We start from the raw sequence: 17,392 nt of genomic DNA, 5'->3' as shown, positions 1-17,392 counted from the left end.
CAAATCGTTTGCACCTTTCTGCCACATTCATAAATTACATTCAAGCCCTGCTTTTTATAACCTGGCTTTTAATTGGTCTTATGTTTTACCCCTGCCAAAACCTTCTTCTTTTGTTCTCTTTCAGTTTAAGTGTGCTATACTGAGCTACAGCTCTCTGGTTTAAATTTATGAACAACAACCTTCTGCATTCCACACCTTACCTATTAACGTAAGGTATTTATTTTTAGGGCTGACATTCACAGTCTTACACAAGCTCACACAGAACACACATATATTGTCTCACCACTGCTGCCTCCTGATTATTTCTGAAGAGACCTTGGTATCTAAGGAACGAGTTATTGGGCACATAAGCATCTGTGTACGTCACATCTTCAAGCACACCAGTGCCTTTCTCTGCCAAACAGTCAAAAAACAAATCCTTACGTAGAGCTTACACATGTATCCTGAATCTTTTTCTTCTCTTTGTTTGCAGTTCTAAGGGAGAGACGATCAGAGCTCTGGATTTCTCCTCACTGGTGCTCAGTTTTATCATATTGCTTCTCTTCTGTGGAGCTTTGGATCACTCGCTTTTTTATATATTTTTAGACACTTTTTTGCTGTTTTCTTTACTGATTCTGCCACCCTGGGCTGGGTAGGGCAGCTGATATGTGCAGCTGGAGGGTGATGGAGGTTGCACTCGTAAACTTTGAGAACACCGATGATATCGAAATTGGGATGGGTGATTCTGGGGATCCAGAGTACTCTGGCTACATGAGTGAGAAGACGGCTCTAACCACTAGCATCCCGGATCAGAGCCATGGAAACAACCATCTACCTAACCAGCAACCTCAGTCATCACAAACCACGCAGTCAAGGAGGGGGCGACCCAGCAGCGCCAGCCTCATGTCCAACTGGAAACTTCTCTTAAATAGTGAAGGCACACAAAATGAAACCATCTTTAGCAGGCTGGCCAAGGAGTGTGGTGAAGACTTCCTAGACAAGGGTGGGTTGGATGATGGAGATCAGAAAGTCATTATCAACATTGCTGGCTTGCGTTTTGAGACACAGCTCAAAACTCTAGACCAGTTCCCAGAGACCCTGCTTGGAGACCCCCAGAAAAGGATGGAGTACTTTGACCCCATGAGAAATGAATACTTCTTTGACCGCAACCGACCCAGTTTTGATGGAATTCTATACTATTATCAATCTGGGGGGAAAATTCGCAGACCTGCCAATGTCCCAATAGATGTTTTTGCAGATGAAATAATTTTCTATGAGTTAGGTAATGAAGCCATGGATCAATTCCGGGAAGATGAAGGTTTCATCAAAGATGTAGAGGTAGCTTTACCCACCAATGAGATTTATCGTCAGTTTTGGCTCCTGTTTGAGTACCCGGAGAGCTCGAATGCAGCCAGGGCTGTTGCTTTGGTGTCTGTTTTTGTCATTATTATTTCTATAGTGATCTTCTGCCTGGAGACCCTCCCCGAGTTCCGTGAAGATCTGGAGTTTATACCCAGAGTTGTGCAGTTGCTCAATCAGACCCAAGAGGAGTCTACCTCTGCTCCGTTCCCCAGTGCCACTCCTAAAACCATCTCAAAGGCTTTGTCAGATCCCTTCTTTGTCATCGAAACAGCATGCATCGTCTGGTTTTTCTTTGAACTTTGTGTGCGCTTTCTGGTCTGCCCCAGCAGGCAGGAGTTCTTCCGCAACATCATGAACATCATTGATATTATTTCCATCATCCCGTACTTTGTCACCCTCATCACAGAACTTCTAACAGATCCAGATGCCAGTGCAGGTCAAAACATGTCCCTTGCTATTCTTCGCATTATCAGACTGGTTAGAGTCTTCCGTATCTTCAAGCTGTCACGACACTCCAAGGGGCTTCAGATTTTAGGACAGACCCTAAAGGCCAGCATGAGGGAGCTGGGTTTGCTTATCTTCTTCCTCTTTATTGGAGTTATCCTTTTCTCCAGCGCTGCCTACTTTGCTGAAGTAGACGAGCCCCAGACTCAGTTTACCAGCATCCCTGAAGGCTTCTGGTGGGCTGTGGTTACTATGACCACAGTGGGTTATGGTGACATGTGCCCCATAACTTTGGGGGGTAAGATGGTGGGCACCCTGTGTGCCATTGCTGGTGTTTTGACCATTGCTCTGCCTGTTCCTGTCATTGTCTCCAACTTCAATTACTTCTACCATCGTGAGACAGAGAATGAGGACAAACCATCCCTTCCTTCTGAGCTAGAAGCCTCCCTGAAATCATCCGTGACCGCCAAGCAAGGGAGCACCACCTCCCTCAATAAACCCAACGGCACCTGGATGAATGATAAATCTAAAAATGGCAAACCATGACTAACACTCTGTGGATGTCTGATGACGGACACATAAAACCTATATAATCTAACCTCCATGTGGTTCTATTTGTATCTTTGAGTCCCCTCTAGAGACTATCTAGAGAAACAGGTAATTCATATTAAATTTTATATTTGTTGCTTGTTAAATCTCTGCTTGAGTGTTCTGATAATAGAAATGCTCAGCTCCTTCTAATAGGAGTACGGTTGTTGCCTTTGATTAGAGTTATGGAACTAATCAGAGGGTATATTCATTGGATTTCTGCACATTTATTTCCTGCTGGCTGAACATAAAATCAAAAGAAGTTATTTTAGTGAAAGGTCTATTTTAGATTTAATTCCTAATTATATTAATCCTTTTTAGTGTATTGATTATAACAAATGCTAGTTCCAGTTGTCAGAATTCTTCTCAGATTTCTATCTGGGTTCATATGAAATGTTTGTGCATTTTTCCCACACAAAATGTATGTATTAAAAATATCTTTAAGAAAATAGATATGCTATAATGGACATCTATTAGTTTGTGAATCAAATTATATAAGTCTTAAGAGATAATCTATAAAAAGTTGGTATAATATTCCAAAAAAGGGTCATTAAAACAGAGGTTTGTTCAAATGTTTTAAATATTTACACATCTGTTGAAATTAATGTTCTCCCTGTATACATATTTCAGATGTGGTTTGTTTGAAAAAATACAAATGACACTCTGAAATCTACAAGTTGTGTTCCATATGTTCTTTTTGGATGTGTATTTTTCGCCATAGTGACAAAGAGTCTTCAACTGAGTCATGTGTGTTTCAGGGAAAGTCAAATGTGAGTTCTTGACTTCTTTTTAATTCGAATTTTCACATTTCTTTTTAGTCTACAAATACTCATTATTTGTTAATAATGCAAAATAAATCCAGCATATTCAGTGTTACTTTTTAATTGTATAAGTGCCTTTTTTTGCATAACACAACAGAAAAGGGCAGATGGTCAAAATTGGTCAAAGGCTTATATGACAAAATATAATATACTTTAAACTTTAAAAAAACACATATATACAGTATATGCTGTATATATAAAGGATTGTAATACCAGACTCTTAAAGGAAATATATTTTTAATGAAATCCAAATTCTAAATAAAATACATTTTAATTAATTAAAAGCAATTCATAAAAAATAAATCCATTATGAAATTGTTTTTGGCTTTTTTGTAAAACATAATGTCAGAATCAAATCTTATAATAACAGAACAAGACAACAAATATAAAGGAACAGTGTACTTAATACCTTGGTATTAACTTGCTTGGCTGAGGAAATAACAGTGTCGTCTGAAGATCAGAGCTGTCACAACCCCCAAGAATGAACCAGGGAGCTGCTGCAAGGGTGCAGCAGTTCTGGTGGAGGGAGAGTGTTAGACAAGATGTGCAAAGAGTTGTGTGCAACCAGAGTATTTATACATTTTTTTATAGAGAACAGAAGTGCACATTAGAATTTTACCTCTTCCTGAACTGCTTTTTAAAAGCATTCTACAGTACATGAACAACTTATCCCAGCAATATACAGATTTGTCTAACAATATTCTTATATTTTTAAAAAGTAGAACTGGGACATTCTGAGAGTTTATTTTGTCAGGTCTTTCAGAGCAGATCAGAATGTATAGTATAAAAAGCTTCTACCTTCCCATGAAATATGATTTCAGCCAACCGTATACTTACAGTAGGTAAGGTCTTAGTTTTTTTATAAAAGCAACGTTTTCATACAGCCATTAATGAAAAAGGCCCCAACTAGCTCTGTTGGTAGAGCATGAGACTCATAATATCAGGATAGTGGGTTTATCTCGCATGTCGGGTGCCAGGTCCTCCATGTTGGAGGTTGGGCACAAGGCTAACAACCCTGTCCTGTAAAAAACAAATGTTACGGAGATAGCAACAGGATGTTGCTGCCCCTACATGCCATCAGGCATAATGGGCAAACATCCATCCATTAATGAAAGAAAAAGATTTTGTCCATATTGTAATAATGGGGTATGTCATGTGCTATTACGCACCTGGTGTTATGGAAAGCTTTTTTACACTGCAACTGGAAACTAATTTTGAATGTATCTGCATTGTGGTACATTTAAATTTGAAGCACCAAAAGAAACTGAAGGCGCTGCTTCTAATAAGTAAGTGGAATGGCCATGTTTTGAAGAATTATATTACTTAATTAAATTAATTCAGTTAAATTCTATACATTTCAGAAAATGCAATCTTTTGTTCATAATCCATAATTTCACAGGTGTCTTGTCTAAATTAAAATACATTAAATTCACGTCCAAACACACACTTTGTCTGATAATTTCAGTTGACCTGTTTTAAAATATGTAATAAATCTATAAAAAGACATTTAATTTTCTGACAATTACTTCTGTTATTTCATTGCACATATACTGTAGTACACATCTGACAGAGGCTGTTGATTGGATGACAAAAAAACATATTTAATACAGGCAAATGGGAATTGAACAATTGAATATAATCTGTGCAACTAATATATATGGCTTAAATAGTTAAATACTAAAATACTTTAAACATCTCCACTTGCTGTTATTTGAATGTATACTGTGATGTTACTACTACTCTAATTATTAAAAGTATTAATAGTAATAGAAAGTCACCTGTTGTGTATTCATCAGTTGCTTTTTAGAATATAGTTTTTTGAGTGCGTGTTTCTTTCCATTTTTAAAACTAATCAATGAGATATTTCACAAAGCTTTTCAGTAAGGAGGTAGCATTTGCTCTTTTATTGACACCAAAGTCTTAAATAGAAACTGTAAAGTTCTGAATGTGTGTTTAACTTGGCTGTCTATGAGATCAGACATAAAACTATACAATTAATTTAATAAATGCCAGGACTTTCTGACAACCAATGCACAAAAAAATGCTTGAAAAGAGACAAAAATGTAATCGACATGTATTTCTTTGAAATCTCAATATCAATTAAGTGTTAAATGTTTCAAAAACAAATCTGTAACATAAAAAGAATGTGCAGTTTTTCTTATATTTTTGTTTCCTTTAAAAACACAAGTGGACACAAAACACAAAGCAATATTTTCAAGGCAGCTGTCAAGTGAGGAATTTGTAAGTAAAACATTTAAATAATTTTCTTGCGATTCTCGTATAAAACATGTTCATCCTATCTTTTAAATACTGTATGTAGAATTATTTTTGGCTTGTAATTATTGGCAAAAAAGGTTGCCCAGAAATTCCCTTGTGTTAGGTGTATTTAATTTGAATAGTGCTATTAATCATATGTATATATGTACAGTATGTATATGTATATGTTGTACTGTATATGTTGACCTCAGAAAGCATTATAGAATTGTATTGCATTTACTTCAAAGGCCTAAACATTGACTATTCCTGTGCTGAAGAAGATAGACTCAAGAGTAACATAAACTTATTGTACTGCAGCAAACTGTATGTAAATTCCTCAATGAATGTTAATTTTCAGTGTTCAACTTACCTGTACTATTATGACGCTTCAGTTCTCAGTGATTTACTTTAATTATTCCAACATTCTACTATAATAAACCTTCCTGAGTCTGTCAGTATTGTTTATTTCTTTACATTTTCATTAAAACAAACCTCAGACACCTCAAGTAAAATGAAAGTAAGGATACATTTGGAGGGATCAAATTTTATGACACTGTTAATGCCAGCTAAATTAAAGAACAAAGGAATAGAGGCAAATTTTCTGATACCTGGCTGCTACAGGACCTAAGACTGAACTGTGACTTATAAATAAATGTAAAAACTATATGTATTTCCATTATGTATTGTGCCTTTGCATTTGTTTTCTGAATTGTCCGTGAGTCTTTGCTTTTCTGCTTCTCCACCTGTTTGCTGTAGACTTCAATTCACCAGACTTAAAATAATAGTTGATACATGCCTGCACAGAGAAAACCTTTAATCCTCCAACAGTAGTGATATAAAGTGCTGTATACATCATATACTGTATATGCTTTACTTGTTTAAATATTGCTGCAGTATACAGTACAAATTCAGATTTTTTTTCTTTCTGGTGAGTAGCATTCTTCAGGTATTTTCTTGGTTATGACACTCAATTAAATCTGAATGTGAAAATATTTTTTTTTCAAAACTGATTATGCAGTGCACTGAATAGGTTTTCACCTTTTCAGATTTTGATGAATTATGTGTAATGTAATACCTTTTTTATTTAAAACTGTAATGATTAAACTGAAGAGTATTATATTGGAAAGAGACTAAATATGAGCAAAACCTGCAAAAAATATGCTATCCAGTATTTATACTTATTATACTTATATAAAAAATATATAAATATTTTTATATACAGTATATTATATGTGTAGGTTTACAGACCTGTACTGTATGCGCCACTCTGGCCACAATTATTGTCTTTTAAAAAGCTCTAAACTTACTGTAGATACCAGCTTTGCACGGTATAAAAGTGTATTTTTATTAATTGTTCCTGGGAAAATTGCACCAGTTTTCATAGGTTCATTAGGGATCTTCAGCTTTCACCGTACATTTTCTATTGGATTCAAGTTGGGACTTCAATTGGGCCACTCAAGAACATTTGAGTGTTGAGTGTTGAACAAGGCTCTTCATATATAATCAGTGAGGCTTTGGCCTTGGACTTCAAATTTTTGCCCAGCTTTAATCTGAAATTTTCACCATCATGCCTGAGAGCTGTAATGGAGCTGACTGGATGATATTCTGTGTTGGATTTGTTAGACAAAAAATGTCATTTTTGTTTGATCGCACGCCTTCTACAATATCATGGAGATGCTTTTTTTTCAAGTTCTATAGAACAATCCACATGAGTTGCCATTTCAGGCAACTTTGTGTAGAGACTAGGATATTATCCTAGTACTGTATGATTATTGACTTCCATCTCAGACACAATACTTTGTTAAGTCACTATTGGCAACCCTAGCTAGTTTCCTGCTTGCCCAGCTGCTCAATTTAAAAAAGGTGTCTTGATTTGGAAATGTTAGGGTTGTGTGATATGCATGCTACTTCTTAATGATCAGTGACATTGTAATTTACTTTTAATCTGTGCTTCTCTTCCACTATATCTATACATTTTCCAAAAGTTTTTTGGTTTTCATGGTTGGGCTGTCGTATCATTATCTGAGTTGAAACTTGAAATTAACTAGCTATCCATGGGAACGTAGTGAGACAGATGCATTTAATTCGTAAACAAGTTTAATCACATTGATTCATAAAAGAGATCATTAATTTTGTGACTTTTCAAACTAATTATTTGTGCCTGAATTGATTTAGATTTACTGGACAATCTCCCCATGTTTGGAGCCATATAAGGAGGACATATATTGTATAAGAAGTTAACAGTTCACTATTATAATCGGGTGCGAAGCTATTACAGCACTTACTAGCTCTAGCTACTGCATACCTGCAGATGATCGACATGGAGACACAGAGAAGACACATCTAAACCTCACGAGACTTTAATTTGACAGGTAATCAGCATTTTGGCACAGTAGAATTCACCACTCCGAAGAGACTGGCGTTGGCTCTATGGTGGGTGATTTTCAAATTGCAGAAGCAAAGATAAACCCTGTCCATTCCACAGTAGCATAAAAGAACAGTGATAAACTGTTCATGAATTTACAAATTTGAATTATAGCAGGAAAGAGCTACTGAGCTTTAATTCTGGTGTCTTGCATGAAACGTCATGTTTTCATGCAAGATGCCAGAATTCTTTCATAGACTCATTTCCCAGCAGCATGGCTCTTTGGATCTTAAACTTCTTGATTATCCAAGGCACTCTTTTAAAAAATTTCTAAGCAAAGGAAGCTGGTGCCAGTGTGTTGCTTACTGTGTTTCTGCTGATGCAATTAGAGTGAAATGAAGCGAAAAGAAGCATCAGTGATTTTCTAGTTAGCGCTACAGTGACAGTGTTAATTAACAAATTCTCACCTTATGTTCTATTCCTGACTGTGAATGGAGTAAAGTGAGAAAGTGCTGTGATTTCCAGAGCAAACAGATATGATAGGATATGATAGGATAGGAACGTTACTGAAATGACCGTGTTAATCATTCCAATCATTTAAGTTGTCCGTTTTTGCACATCCATCATATATTCCCATTTTGATCTCCCACCTTTTTCTATTCATAGAACTTTTTATATTTTTTTCTAGAGAGTTTCCTGGTTCTCTAGTCTAATCATTTGTTGCACATCAAAAATCAATACATCGACTTTTCAAGACCTTTGTCAATTTCTGCTACAGAGAGGATGCCTTTATTCAGTTGTGCTGAAATCTCTGTGGAGAAGTTCTTCTTTAATGATGATGGCACAGAGGCAAATTAAGTCATCTGTCTGGTCCAAACGTGTAACTGCTTGCTGCAATGTTAATGGTAATGTTAAAACTGATCTTTTGGTCACCTACAATGAAGCCATCTCGAAAGCTTTCCAATGGTTATCTCATTGTCATCTCCAGAATAACGTTAATTAGGATAGGAGAGATTACACATTGTTGTGGTGTCCAGGTCACCCATTGGAACCGTTCTGTCAAGGCTTCTGTGACTTTGACGTGGTCATCTGCTACACAATGCAGTGGAAATCCATACTCAAGCACATGGAAACCCCAGTTTCTCATGATGTGCACTGTTGGAATTTTTCAGGAAGTGTGCAAAGGTTAAGTATGGTGAGTTCCTGCTTTTTTAAAAATTATTAAACACTATTGGGACACACCCCACTCTGAAATTATCCATGATTTCACTTCAAGGGACCTGTTATTTAAGATGTTTACTTATACTGTATCTATTTTGCCAATACTAGAAGTTGTTGGTGGCCATGTTTGCCACTCTAATGGATTTTTACCACAGGAAATGTGATATAGTATAGTAGATTTTGTCTTATCTTATTGGTTGAATCTGTTTTACAATACCGACATAATTTCATTATGCTTTATAACATTTTACTCTATTTTTTTCCTGGGATACCTTAGTAAAAGTCTACAGTGGTATCCAAAACCATTATCTGTATTTCTTGCACCTAGGAGGGTGCAATTCTAGATTTACGCCTGCAAGATATTTTGGAGAGAGCAAATCCAAGCCTTTCTTTGTGAGACAGCAATCCCAGTCCTACAATTGGTAGAGTGAAATCTCACTGCTTCATCAGGAAGAGCACAATCGTATACCTTCTTTTTCTCTCTCAGCTTCAGAGGCTTAATCATACTATTCACTCTAATGATTAATATGAATTTCCTCATTGAATGTGTTTGCAGATGGATATCTGATAGTGTGAACTTGGAAACATTTGAAATTCTTTTCCACCATCAGACTTTCACCGTTCTATATCTACTGTATGATGAGACTTAATTCACTTTCATAATTTTGTTTTAGTGGATGTACATGTTCTTACTTTGCATGTGGACATTGTAAGTGATAACTGTGATTTCTTATCCATTGAATCTTTTTAAAACCCTGTAAAGCACGTTAAGCTTTTAGGTATTCCACATTCCAGATACTATCGTCTGCTATGTAATGCTATCATATGTCTTTATAACAGGAGAAGGCTTAAATTATATGACACAAATACCCTTGGGGAATCTGAGCCAGGGCTAAAGCTATTTTTCTGCTATTTTGTCTCTCATTCAAACTGATCGAATTGCCTAAATTGCTTAACCACTTTTAGCATTGTAGTCTTGCCTTGCCTGGATTTCAATCAGTTTCTGTTTGAAATTTATTAGGTTTTTGAAACTTATCTCCTGCCTCATTGCACTTAACAGTGTACAAATGTGACCTTGGAAGACATGAAGCACAATATTATTGAATTCTAAGAATTTACTCATTTGTCAGTTTTTGGTCTTTGAACTGCAGAACTAAAGACCACAAAATACCCAACACCCCTGTTTTATGTGGGAAAAAACATTGATTCAAGAAAGAGTAAGGTCACATCACATAAAAAAAACCCACATTATTCAAAATAAATACCTTTGAGCAATAAATGCAGTGTAGTGTGAGAGGAAAAATAAGCTATTCGCAGTCATGTGAAGTATGGCCTTATGAAGATTATTATTTAAGAAAAGCATGTGTGTTTTTGAACTTGTATATAAAATGTGCTCTCTTTATAACCTGTACACTTTAACTCAGTGGTTAGGGACCTTAACTGGCAATGAGAAACTTTTAAGGTCTACTGGAAACCTCCATTTTAAATGATAAATCTTTATTTAGATACTGCTTATATCTGGAATGGTGAAAAGCCTTTACTAGCATTAGAAAACAATATATGTTTCCTTTTTATTTGGCCTTTAAAGGGGGTTCCATTTTCCCCAAGCTACCCAGCACTATAAATGGGCTCCGATATCTAGGGAAGAACCATACATACTGCTTGTGTCGTTCTGATCAAGAGAATCCCTGAGGGTTTCTGAACATTTGAGTCATTTGAGTGATACACAGGCAGCAAGGCAATCTGTGTCTTAGAATTTTTCCTATCAACGTTCATCTCACATTGTCTTATACTTATTAAATATATTTACAGTATAATCTATAATTTATGTGTCTATATCTATATATCTTTATCTATATCTTTATGTCTAAACCTGTATCATTTAACTTCATTTTCTTTGTATCTTATGTTTGAAATTGTGTAAAACCTAAAATAAAGTCAGCTGCTTTGCATGTGTAAAATTGTAGATTGGAATTAAGGTAGAAGTGGAGAATCCCATCTTGGAATTAATAGGTATCTGATTGGTCCCTCCCTCTATTTTAAATTCCTTTCTGCCATCAGACTTTCACCTATGTACATCTACTGTATATTATGGCTTCATATATGATATTTACATTCAAAATAGTAGATGTGGAATAAATATGTAAAACCATCACTGTCTTCATATTCTAGTGAGATCAGTACAGTACAGTACTGCCCATGCAAATATACTGTAGCATTCCTGATTTATTTATTTTCAGTATGGTCGTTCTCAGTTTTGAACAATGCATACTGTGTTCGTGCTGCAATAAATGTTTAAGAGGTATTTATATATCTGCTGTTCCAGCGACTCACAGCCTTTTGGAGAGAATACATTGCAGGGCAATCCATCTCACTTTAGGAAGTGCCTTTATATCAGTAGGTTGTATTACTGTGTGTGCAAAGCAAAGTGACCTTCAGGATGAAAATAAGATGTCAGTTCTGCAACTGAGTCATAGCTGGAAATTTCCCAGGAAAATCAACCAAAGCTTTTTTTTTTCTCTGCACTGCTGCAAAGCATTTGATCCAAGGTTATAAGCAGAAGGAAGCTATCAGGCACTGGCAGGAAATTTGAAAGGCACAGATATCTACAGTATTTGAAAGCTATTGGAGGAAAATACTGAATTGAGAACTTGAATTAAATGTAGAAAAAAGCTTAACTAAACTAAACAATGATTAAACACTTGAGCACCCAGATACGGTGACATTTCTATTAACTGATAAAAGTATTTCTCATTTAGGATGTTCAGATACATTAGAAAATTATTTAAAACCCTGTAGAATTCAAAACAAAGAATTCCTGAGCAATCCACAAAGAGCTTTAGTTTAGAGCTTCACAAAACATACCCTCTGTTAGGATGATTTGTTTGCCAACTTGTTTGTAATCCAAACAGTCATTGCTTGATTTCGATTTAAATTGCCATAACTCTCTGAGTTGATTTGGTTTAACTGCTGGTATATTTTAAATCAATAATATACTGTACATTTTCAGCTATTTTAAATCAATAATATACTGTACATTATCAGCTATTATGCACCTCAAATTTTGTCAGTGATTTAGTACCTGATCTGCTGCTATTTTAGACTAGCAGAGGATGAAAAGTGGAAATGACTTTCAAAGTGATCCAGCTATAAATAAATTAGATCTGGCTAATAATGTAGGTCAGTCTTAATGTTGCACTCTCACAGATGCTGGAGAGGGTTTCTTCCATTCTTCCACTTTCACAGTGCTTTATACTTCGAGAGTCACTGTGTGTCAGAGCCTAACCTAGCAGGTAGGGGGCACAAAGTGGGACCTGTATGGAATGAGGTCATCGTTGCTGTGTGTAAAATATTAATGTGTGATTTTTGCTCCCCAGATATTAGTTTCAGCATTTGTGGGTTGGTAGTCAGTATAACATCTTGTCTTGGGGAGCGGAATGAGTCATTAAGATGGAGGCTTCTACTTACAATCTGACTGCATTATTGGCCAGCTGCAGCCAGGAGCTGTTGAGAAGCTGTATTGATTGGAGAATCCTAGGTTTACAGCAAATAAGCTCCTTTAGTTGTTTGTGGGAAAGCAGTGCTTTTTTTCTGTCTTCCCTCTAGTACCTTACATCTAACCATCATTGGATTACAGTGTGGCAAACAAAATGATACATTGCCACAACTCTCAGAATTAACTTGTCCTCACTCCCCCTAGGCAGATCAAAAGTTGCATTTAGATGTGGGATATATCAGATGTTTAATTTAGCTTAATAGTCTAGGACACTGGATATTTTGTGTTGACAATAGCCTCAATTAAAAAAAATAAAGTACCTTGACATCAAGACCCTTTTCTAAGCTCCACATGGTCTAATTATAACTTTTCAATCTTGTAATTTCTAGTGAGGTTGTTTACAATATGATGTATATTCTCATATTATTAGCCACATCTCTTTGTCACAGAATCATACATCATCTGTAATCTTTCAGACCAAGACAGTGGTTTAGCTTTGTTGTCACAGCTCCTCTTTTCCTGTACAGTGCAGGAAATATTCATGGACAGCAGCATAGTGTTTCACAACCTGAAAAACACATGTAGTAAACACTGTGAATTATTGAAGGGACTTCATGTGAGAAGTAACACATTAATTGCTGGAAATTATACCTGCCCCAGTGTGTCTCATTGAATGTTGCTACCAGCAAGCAAAGGGTGCAAGGCAAGATACGACCAATTTTCCCACAAGTCAATTAACCTAACAGTATGTCTTTGGAATGTGGGAAGATACTGGAGCACCTGGAGGAGATCCACACAAACACAGGGAGAACACTACATAAACACTACACAGATAGCACCCCAGGTCCACAACTGAACCCAGTGCCCCAGTGCTGCAAGGCAGCAGAGCTAACCACTGCATGGGTAGTGTTTTACTTTTGTACTATGAATATTACATTAGGCCATCTTGGGTTTACGTTTTTCCTCAGTGTTGAGACTGTAGGATGAACATTTCCTCGAATCATTAGTCTCACTGGGTTTGCTTGGTCATACTCTGTGGGTGTTGCATCACAATCTTTTGGCTTGGAGCCTTAAACCTTTGCCGTTAGATAGTGGACAGTACGTACTAGAGTTTTTATTATTAAAGTCATAATTAGTGGTAAACGTCCAATTCCAGGCCACTTGTTTCAGGTTTCTTGCTGTCCAAATCTTGCTGGTAAAACAAGATTTGGCCCTACATAATGTCACCAAGCATTAAGACAAGCAGTCAGCAGCAGTACTAAGGACATTTATCCCCTTCCATCAACACAGATCAACAGCTGCCAGCTGTCATGGCTGCTGGGCACCGTGTGGCGATGAGTGGTCCTTTGTGCTGACTTGGCTGGTTTTCATTGCAGTGCTGCAATGACAAGAAAGTCTGTGTTGCTCTATGCATTTGTTTCAACAGTTTGTTACATCCTTCCAATAGCTAATGCCAAACAAGTTTTCCACATCTGGCTTTACAGTATCTCCGTGGACTCTGAAACAGCAATACTGTACTGTATTTTCATTTGCTCTTAGATTTGAACGCTTGTAATAAAGTGTCATCTAGTGGTCACATACAGTATGTCTTCCTGCAGTATATTCTCCACAGTACTTAAAAACGTGCAGTGAGATATATGAAAATTCCCAGTAAAAGTTCTGTTTTTTTCTTAATCTAGGTGTAGTGTTACATTCTCTAATGTCATGAGTGCCACGTATATGTGGTTCTGCTCTGTAATATGTCCAACAAGGCATTGGGAGTGGATACTCTGGGACTACAGACATAAGGTCCAATGAAAATGTCACGGGAGCCGGGTCAGACTCCCGTGAAGTGTGTATTAAAACCCTACGCGAAATGGTATAATCCTGAAGTCACTGGAGTAGGACATCAGGGAAGACACAGCAGGATCAGGTCCGGTAGAAACACAGGGGGTGATGGTGGCCGTGATCTGGTGCATGGGAGAGCGCAGGCGAACGAGTCTAAAAGGAAGTCCAATGGGGGAAATCAGGGAGCCATCCAAGGTCCAGGTGTCGGGATATCAATGTCTTCTGTGTTTGTAAGTCAGAGAAGTACAATATCAGCATGGATGAAATATAAACCCCATTATTTCAATAATAATGTGAAAAGTAATGTACAGGATTAAATTTGATGGGAGATATTAAAATATATATAGAGATATAGATATTTGTACTTTAGTTTTTATCTTTCTTGATCAACAAATACTTATAGGCAACATGCTGAGCACTAACACAATCTGATCTCTCTTGAGGGGTGGAAAGAGTTTATTAGCAAGTAGTGGAAAACATGAGAAAAAGAACAAATACAACTAGCAATGCAGCATATAGATACATGTGTGTTTCCTTGTTGCTAAGGAATGACGAAAAGGTTTAAAGTTGGTGAACTTTGTGATTTAATGTCATTTTGCATAATTCTGACATGATTCCTATTCCTGCCGATTTTTAATGTTACCTCTGATTTTAAATAATTATTCTGCACTGTATATTTCATTCATGTATGGGGGGAAAAGCAGCTCTGTGACTGCTGCCTAAAGCAGAATTATTGTAAGTATTAAGATGGTTCAAACACCCAGGTATTGCATTACTTCAAAAAGTACAGCAATCAATATGCATACTCATAAATCACAGCAAAATAATTCTGTTAAAAACATCATAACCCTCAAGAATGGACATAGTAAGATGCAAAGGAACAAGTAATAGGTTAATTCCATGCTGAAAAGAGAAGAAAGAAAACACACCTTTTCAGCCGTGGAGCCTTCTTCAGATGTGAGGCCTTCACACCTGAAGAAGGCTCCACGGCCAAAACGTTGTGTTTACTTTCTTCTCTTTTCAGCATGGAATAAACCGATTACTTGTTCCTTTGCAGCCTACGCATGCTGACGCAGCTACCCACCTGAACTACAGTAAGATACAGATGAATACTGTTCTATGTACATAAGCATATACTGTACAGCTCCTGAATCTTCAAAATATGGTAATAGAAAATATTACACTTTATACTAAATAGTATTGGCATAATGTGTTAGATAGCTTTTCTTTATTTCATCAGTGAAAAGTAAGTATATAATCCTGAGTAGCAATTAATATAAAAATCTTCAATAATCTCAAGAAACTTGCTTTTTAATAAAGAATATTTTTTCTGAGTGTCTTAAAGAGTAGAAACACTTGTGTACAGGTATGTGTAGAAATGCTGAACACTAAAAGTGTTAGTTTCACCATCCCTGACCTGTGAAAGCCAGTTTCCCTCACCTATGGCTTTTCAAAAGCTGGTCTTTGTTACAGACAACTCCTTAATTATTTAATTGATCTTTAGCTGGCTCAATTAAATAATTAAGGGGATGACTAGATGGCCAGCCTTAAAGAGGCTGGACATGAAAGGGTCTCATATTAAAGTATCTTGCTCTCAAATATTTAATGACCTAAAAACCCATGTTAAAATGGTATTAAAGCTAAACCTTTTTGAAAAGGTACATGAATTCAAATATGGAGTGTCTGAGATCTGCTAAAGCGCTGTGAGCAAAGGAGTGTCCTGTAAAACTAGATATTATATCAAAAGCTCTGAAATTCCAAGAAAAATTAAGATTCCATTAAAAAATGATGGAATTAGAAATTGCTTTTCTTTTTATGCATACTCACAAACACAAGACATAAAAATACACAAATAACATTGGAATCAGTTGTATTATCTTTGACGTCGGGCAAAAAAAACATTTCCCAGGTCATTGTGTTGGTTACTGGAGATTGCGTGGTGTGAGATTTCAGCTGGGCAGCGACTGGAAAGAGGAGATCCATTTCTCAAGACTAGAAGGGACAGTGAAAACATAATGAATGCTACTTTGACTGTAAAGCACAGGGGAATGAAAATGTGTTATTGTTATTTATAATGATAATAGTTATAATGCTGTCTGTCTGAAAGGTGCACCAGGTTTACAGCCAAAGAATATGAGAAGAAATGTGAATGCACTGTTCATCTTGCTATTTGTGTCATTCTTTAAGCCCATAAAAGATACCCATGTAACAGTTCAAAAGCCTCCCAGAACTAATACACAAATATATATCCATATGTGCTTTGGGCCTTAAACCTACAGTTAGACATTGAGGTAACAGGAAAAAAATATATAAGCATAGACAGTTTATTTCTTCCCCTTCTTGACTGCAATTTGCAATGCTATTGCTTTCATCTGGTAGCAGTCATCAGAGCACTGCAGTGTTCGTGTCAGGGTCAGTCAGTTTTTTAAACCTGCCTGTGGAATATTTCTAGGACAGTAACTAACTCTAAGAAGTCCAATTTGGGTAATCTTTAGAATTAAATTGGTGATTTTTACCTCAGTATTTGTCTCTTGTATATTCAAAAATGACCATTTTCTTAACACAGACTATTTGCTTTTTGATGTCTTGCAAAATGTTGCAGTACACGAGAAATGCACCTTATTGCACCAGTACTAAGTGGAATACGTTCTCTTGGCTGTTATTTAATATTTGTATTAATTATGCTAAAATTTATTAATTCATTATTATGAATCTATGGAGGGATTGGACAGAAATGAAATGCTATGTGGTATAGTATGTATGACTGTACAGTATGTGAGCTTTTCTCTGGATACACAAAGGGCTCTCTACTTTAGTTGCTTCTTTCTTTGTTTGGTCTGCCCTCTTGTGGTCTTGTGTAATGGTACTGATATTTCATTATTTGCTTTTTGAAGAGAAAAAATGATATAGCTGATAAAAAATCTAAAGTTATTTGTGCATTTTAGTAAGTGAAATATGTTGGAGGATATATCATATTTTAATGTTGTGATTATTGTTGTGTTGTGGTCAGGGAGGGCATCTACCTCAGATAGT

The 17,392-nt window shown here is 36.3% G+C and overlaps 1 protein-coding gene across 1 annotated transcript; it reads left to right on the top strand.

Moving 5' to 3' along the window:
* Positions 1 to 492: 492 nt before the first annotated feature.
* LOC148658628 (potassium voltage-gated channel subfamily A member 10-like) lies at positions 493 to 5,901 on the top strand. Its single transcript, XM_088640037.1, has one exon. The coding sequence runs from the start codon at positions 646 to 648 to the stop codon at positions 2,329 to 2,331; it is 1,686 nt and encodes a 561-aa protein (XP_088496163.1). The 5' UTR covers positions 493 to 645; the 3' UTR covers positions 2,332 to 5,901.
* The last annotated feature ends 11,491 nt before the right edge of the window (positions 5,902 to 17,392 follow it).

This window comes from Lepisosteus platostomus, chromosome 7 (genome assembly GCF_059453375.1).
Source record: "Lepisosteus platostomus isolate fLepPlt1 chromosome 7, fLepPlt1.hap1, whole genome shotgun sequence".
Taxonomy (NCBI): Eukaryota; Metazoa; Chordata; class Actinopteri; order Semionotiformes; family Lepisosteidae; genus Lepisosteus; species Lepisosteus platostomus.
Note: the sequence above shows the minus strand (reverse complement) of the source record. Positions and strands in the feature narration are given on the sequence as shown.

Excerpts from the sequence above, each read along its gene's own strand:
- LOC148658628 (XM_088640037.1), top strand. The coding sequence starts at position 646 with ATGTGCAGCTGGAGGGTGATGGAGGTTGCACTCGTAAACTTTGAGAAC.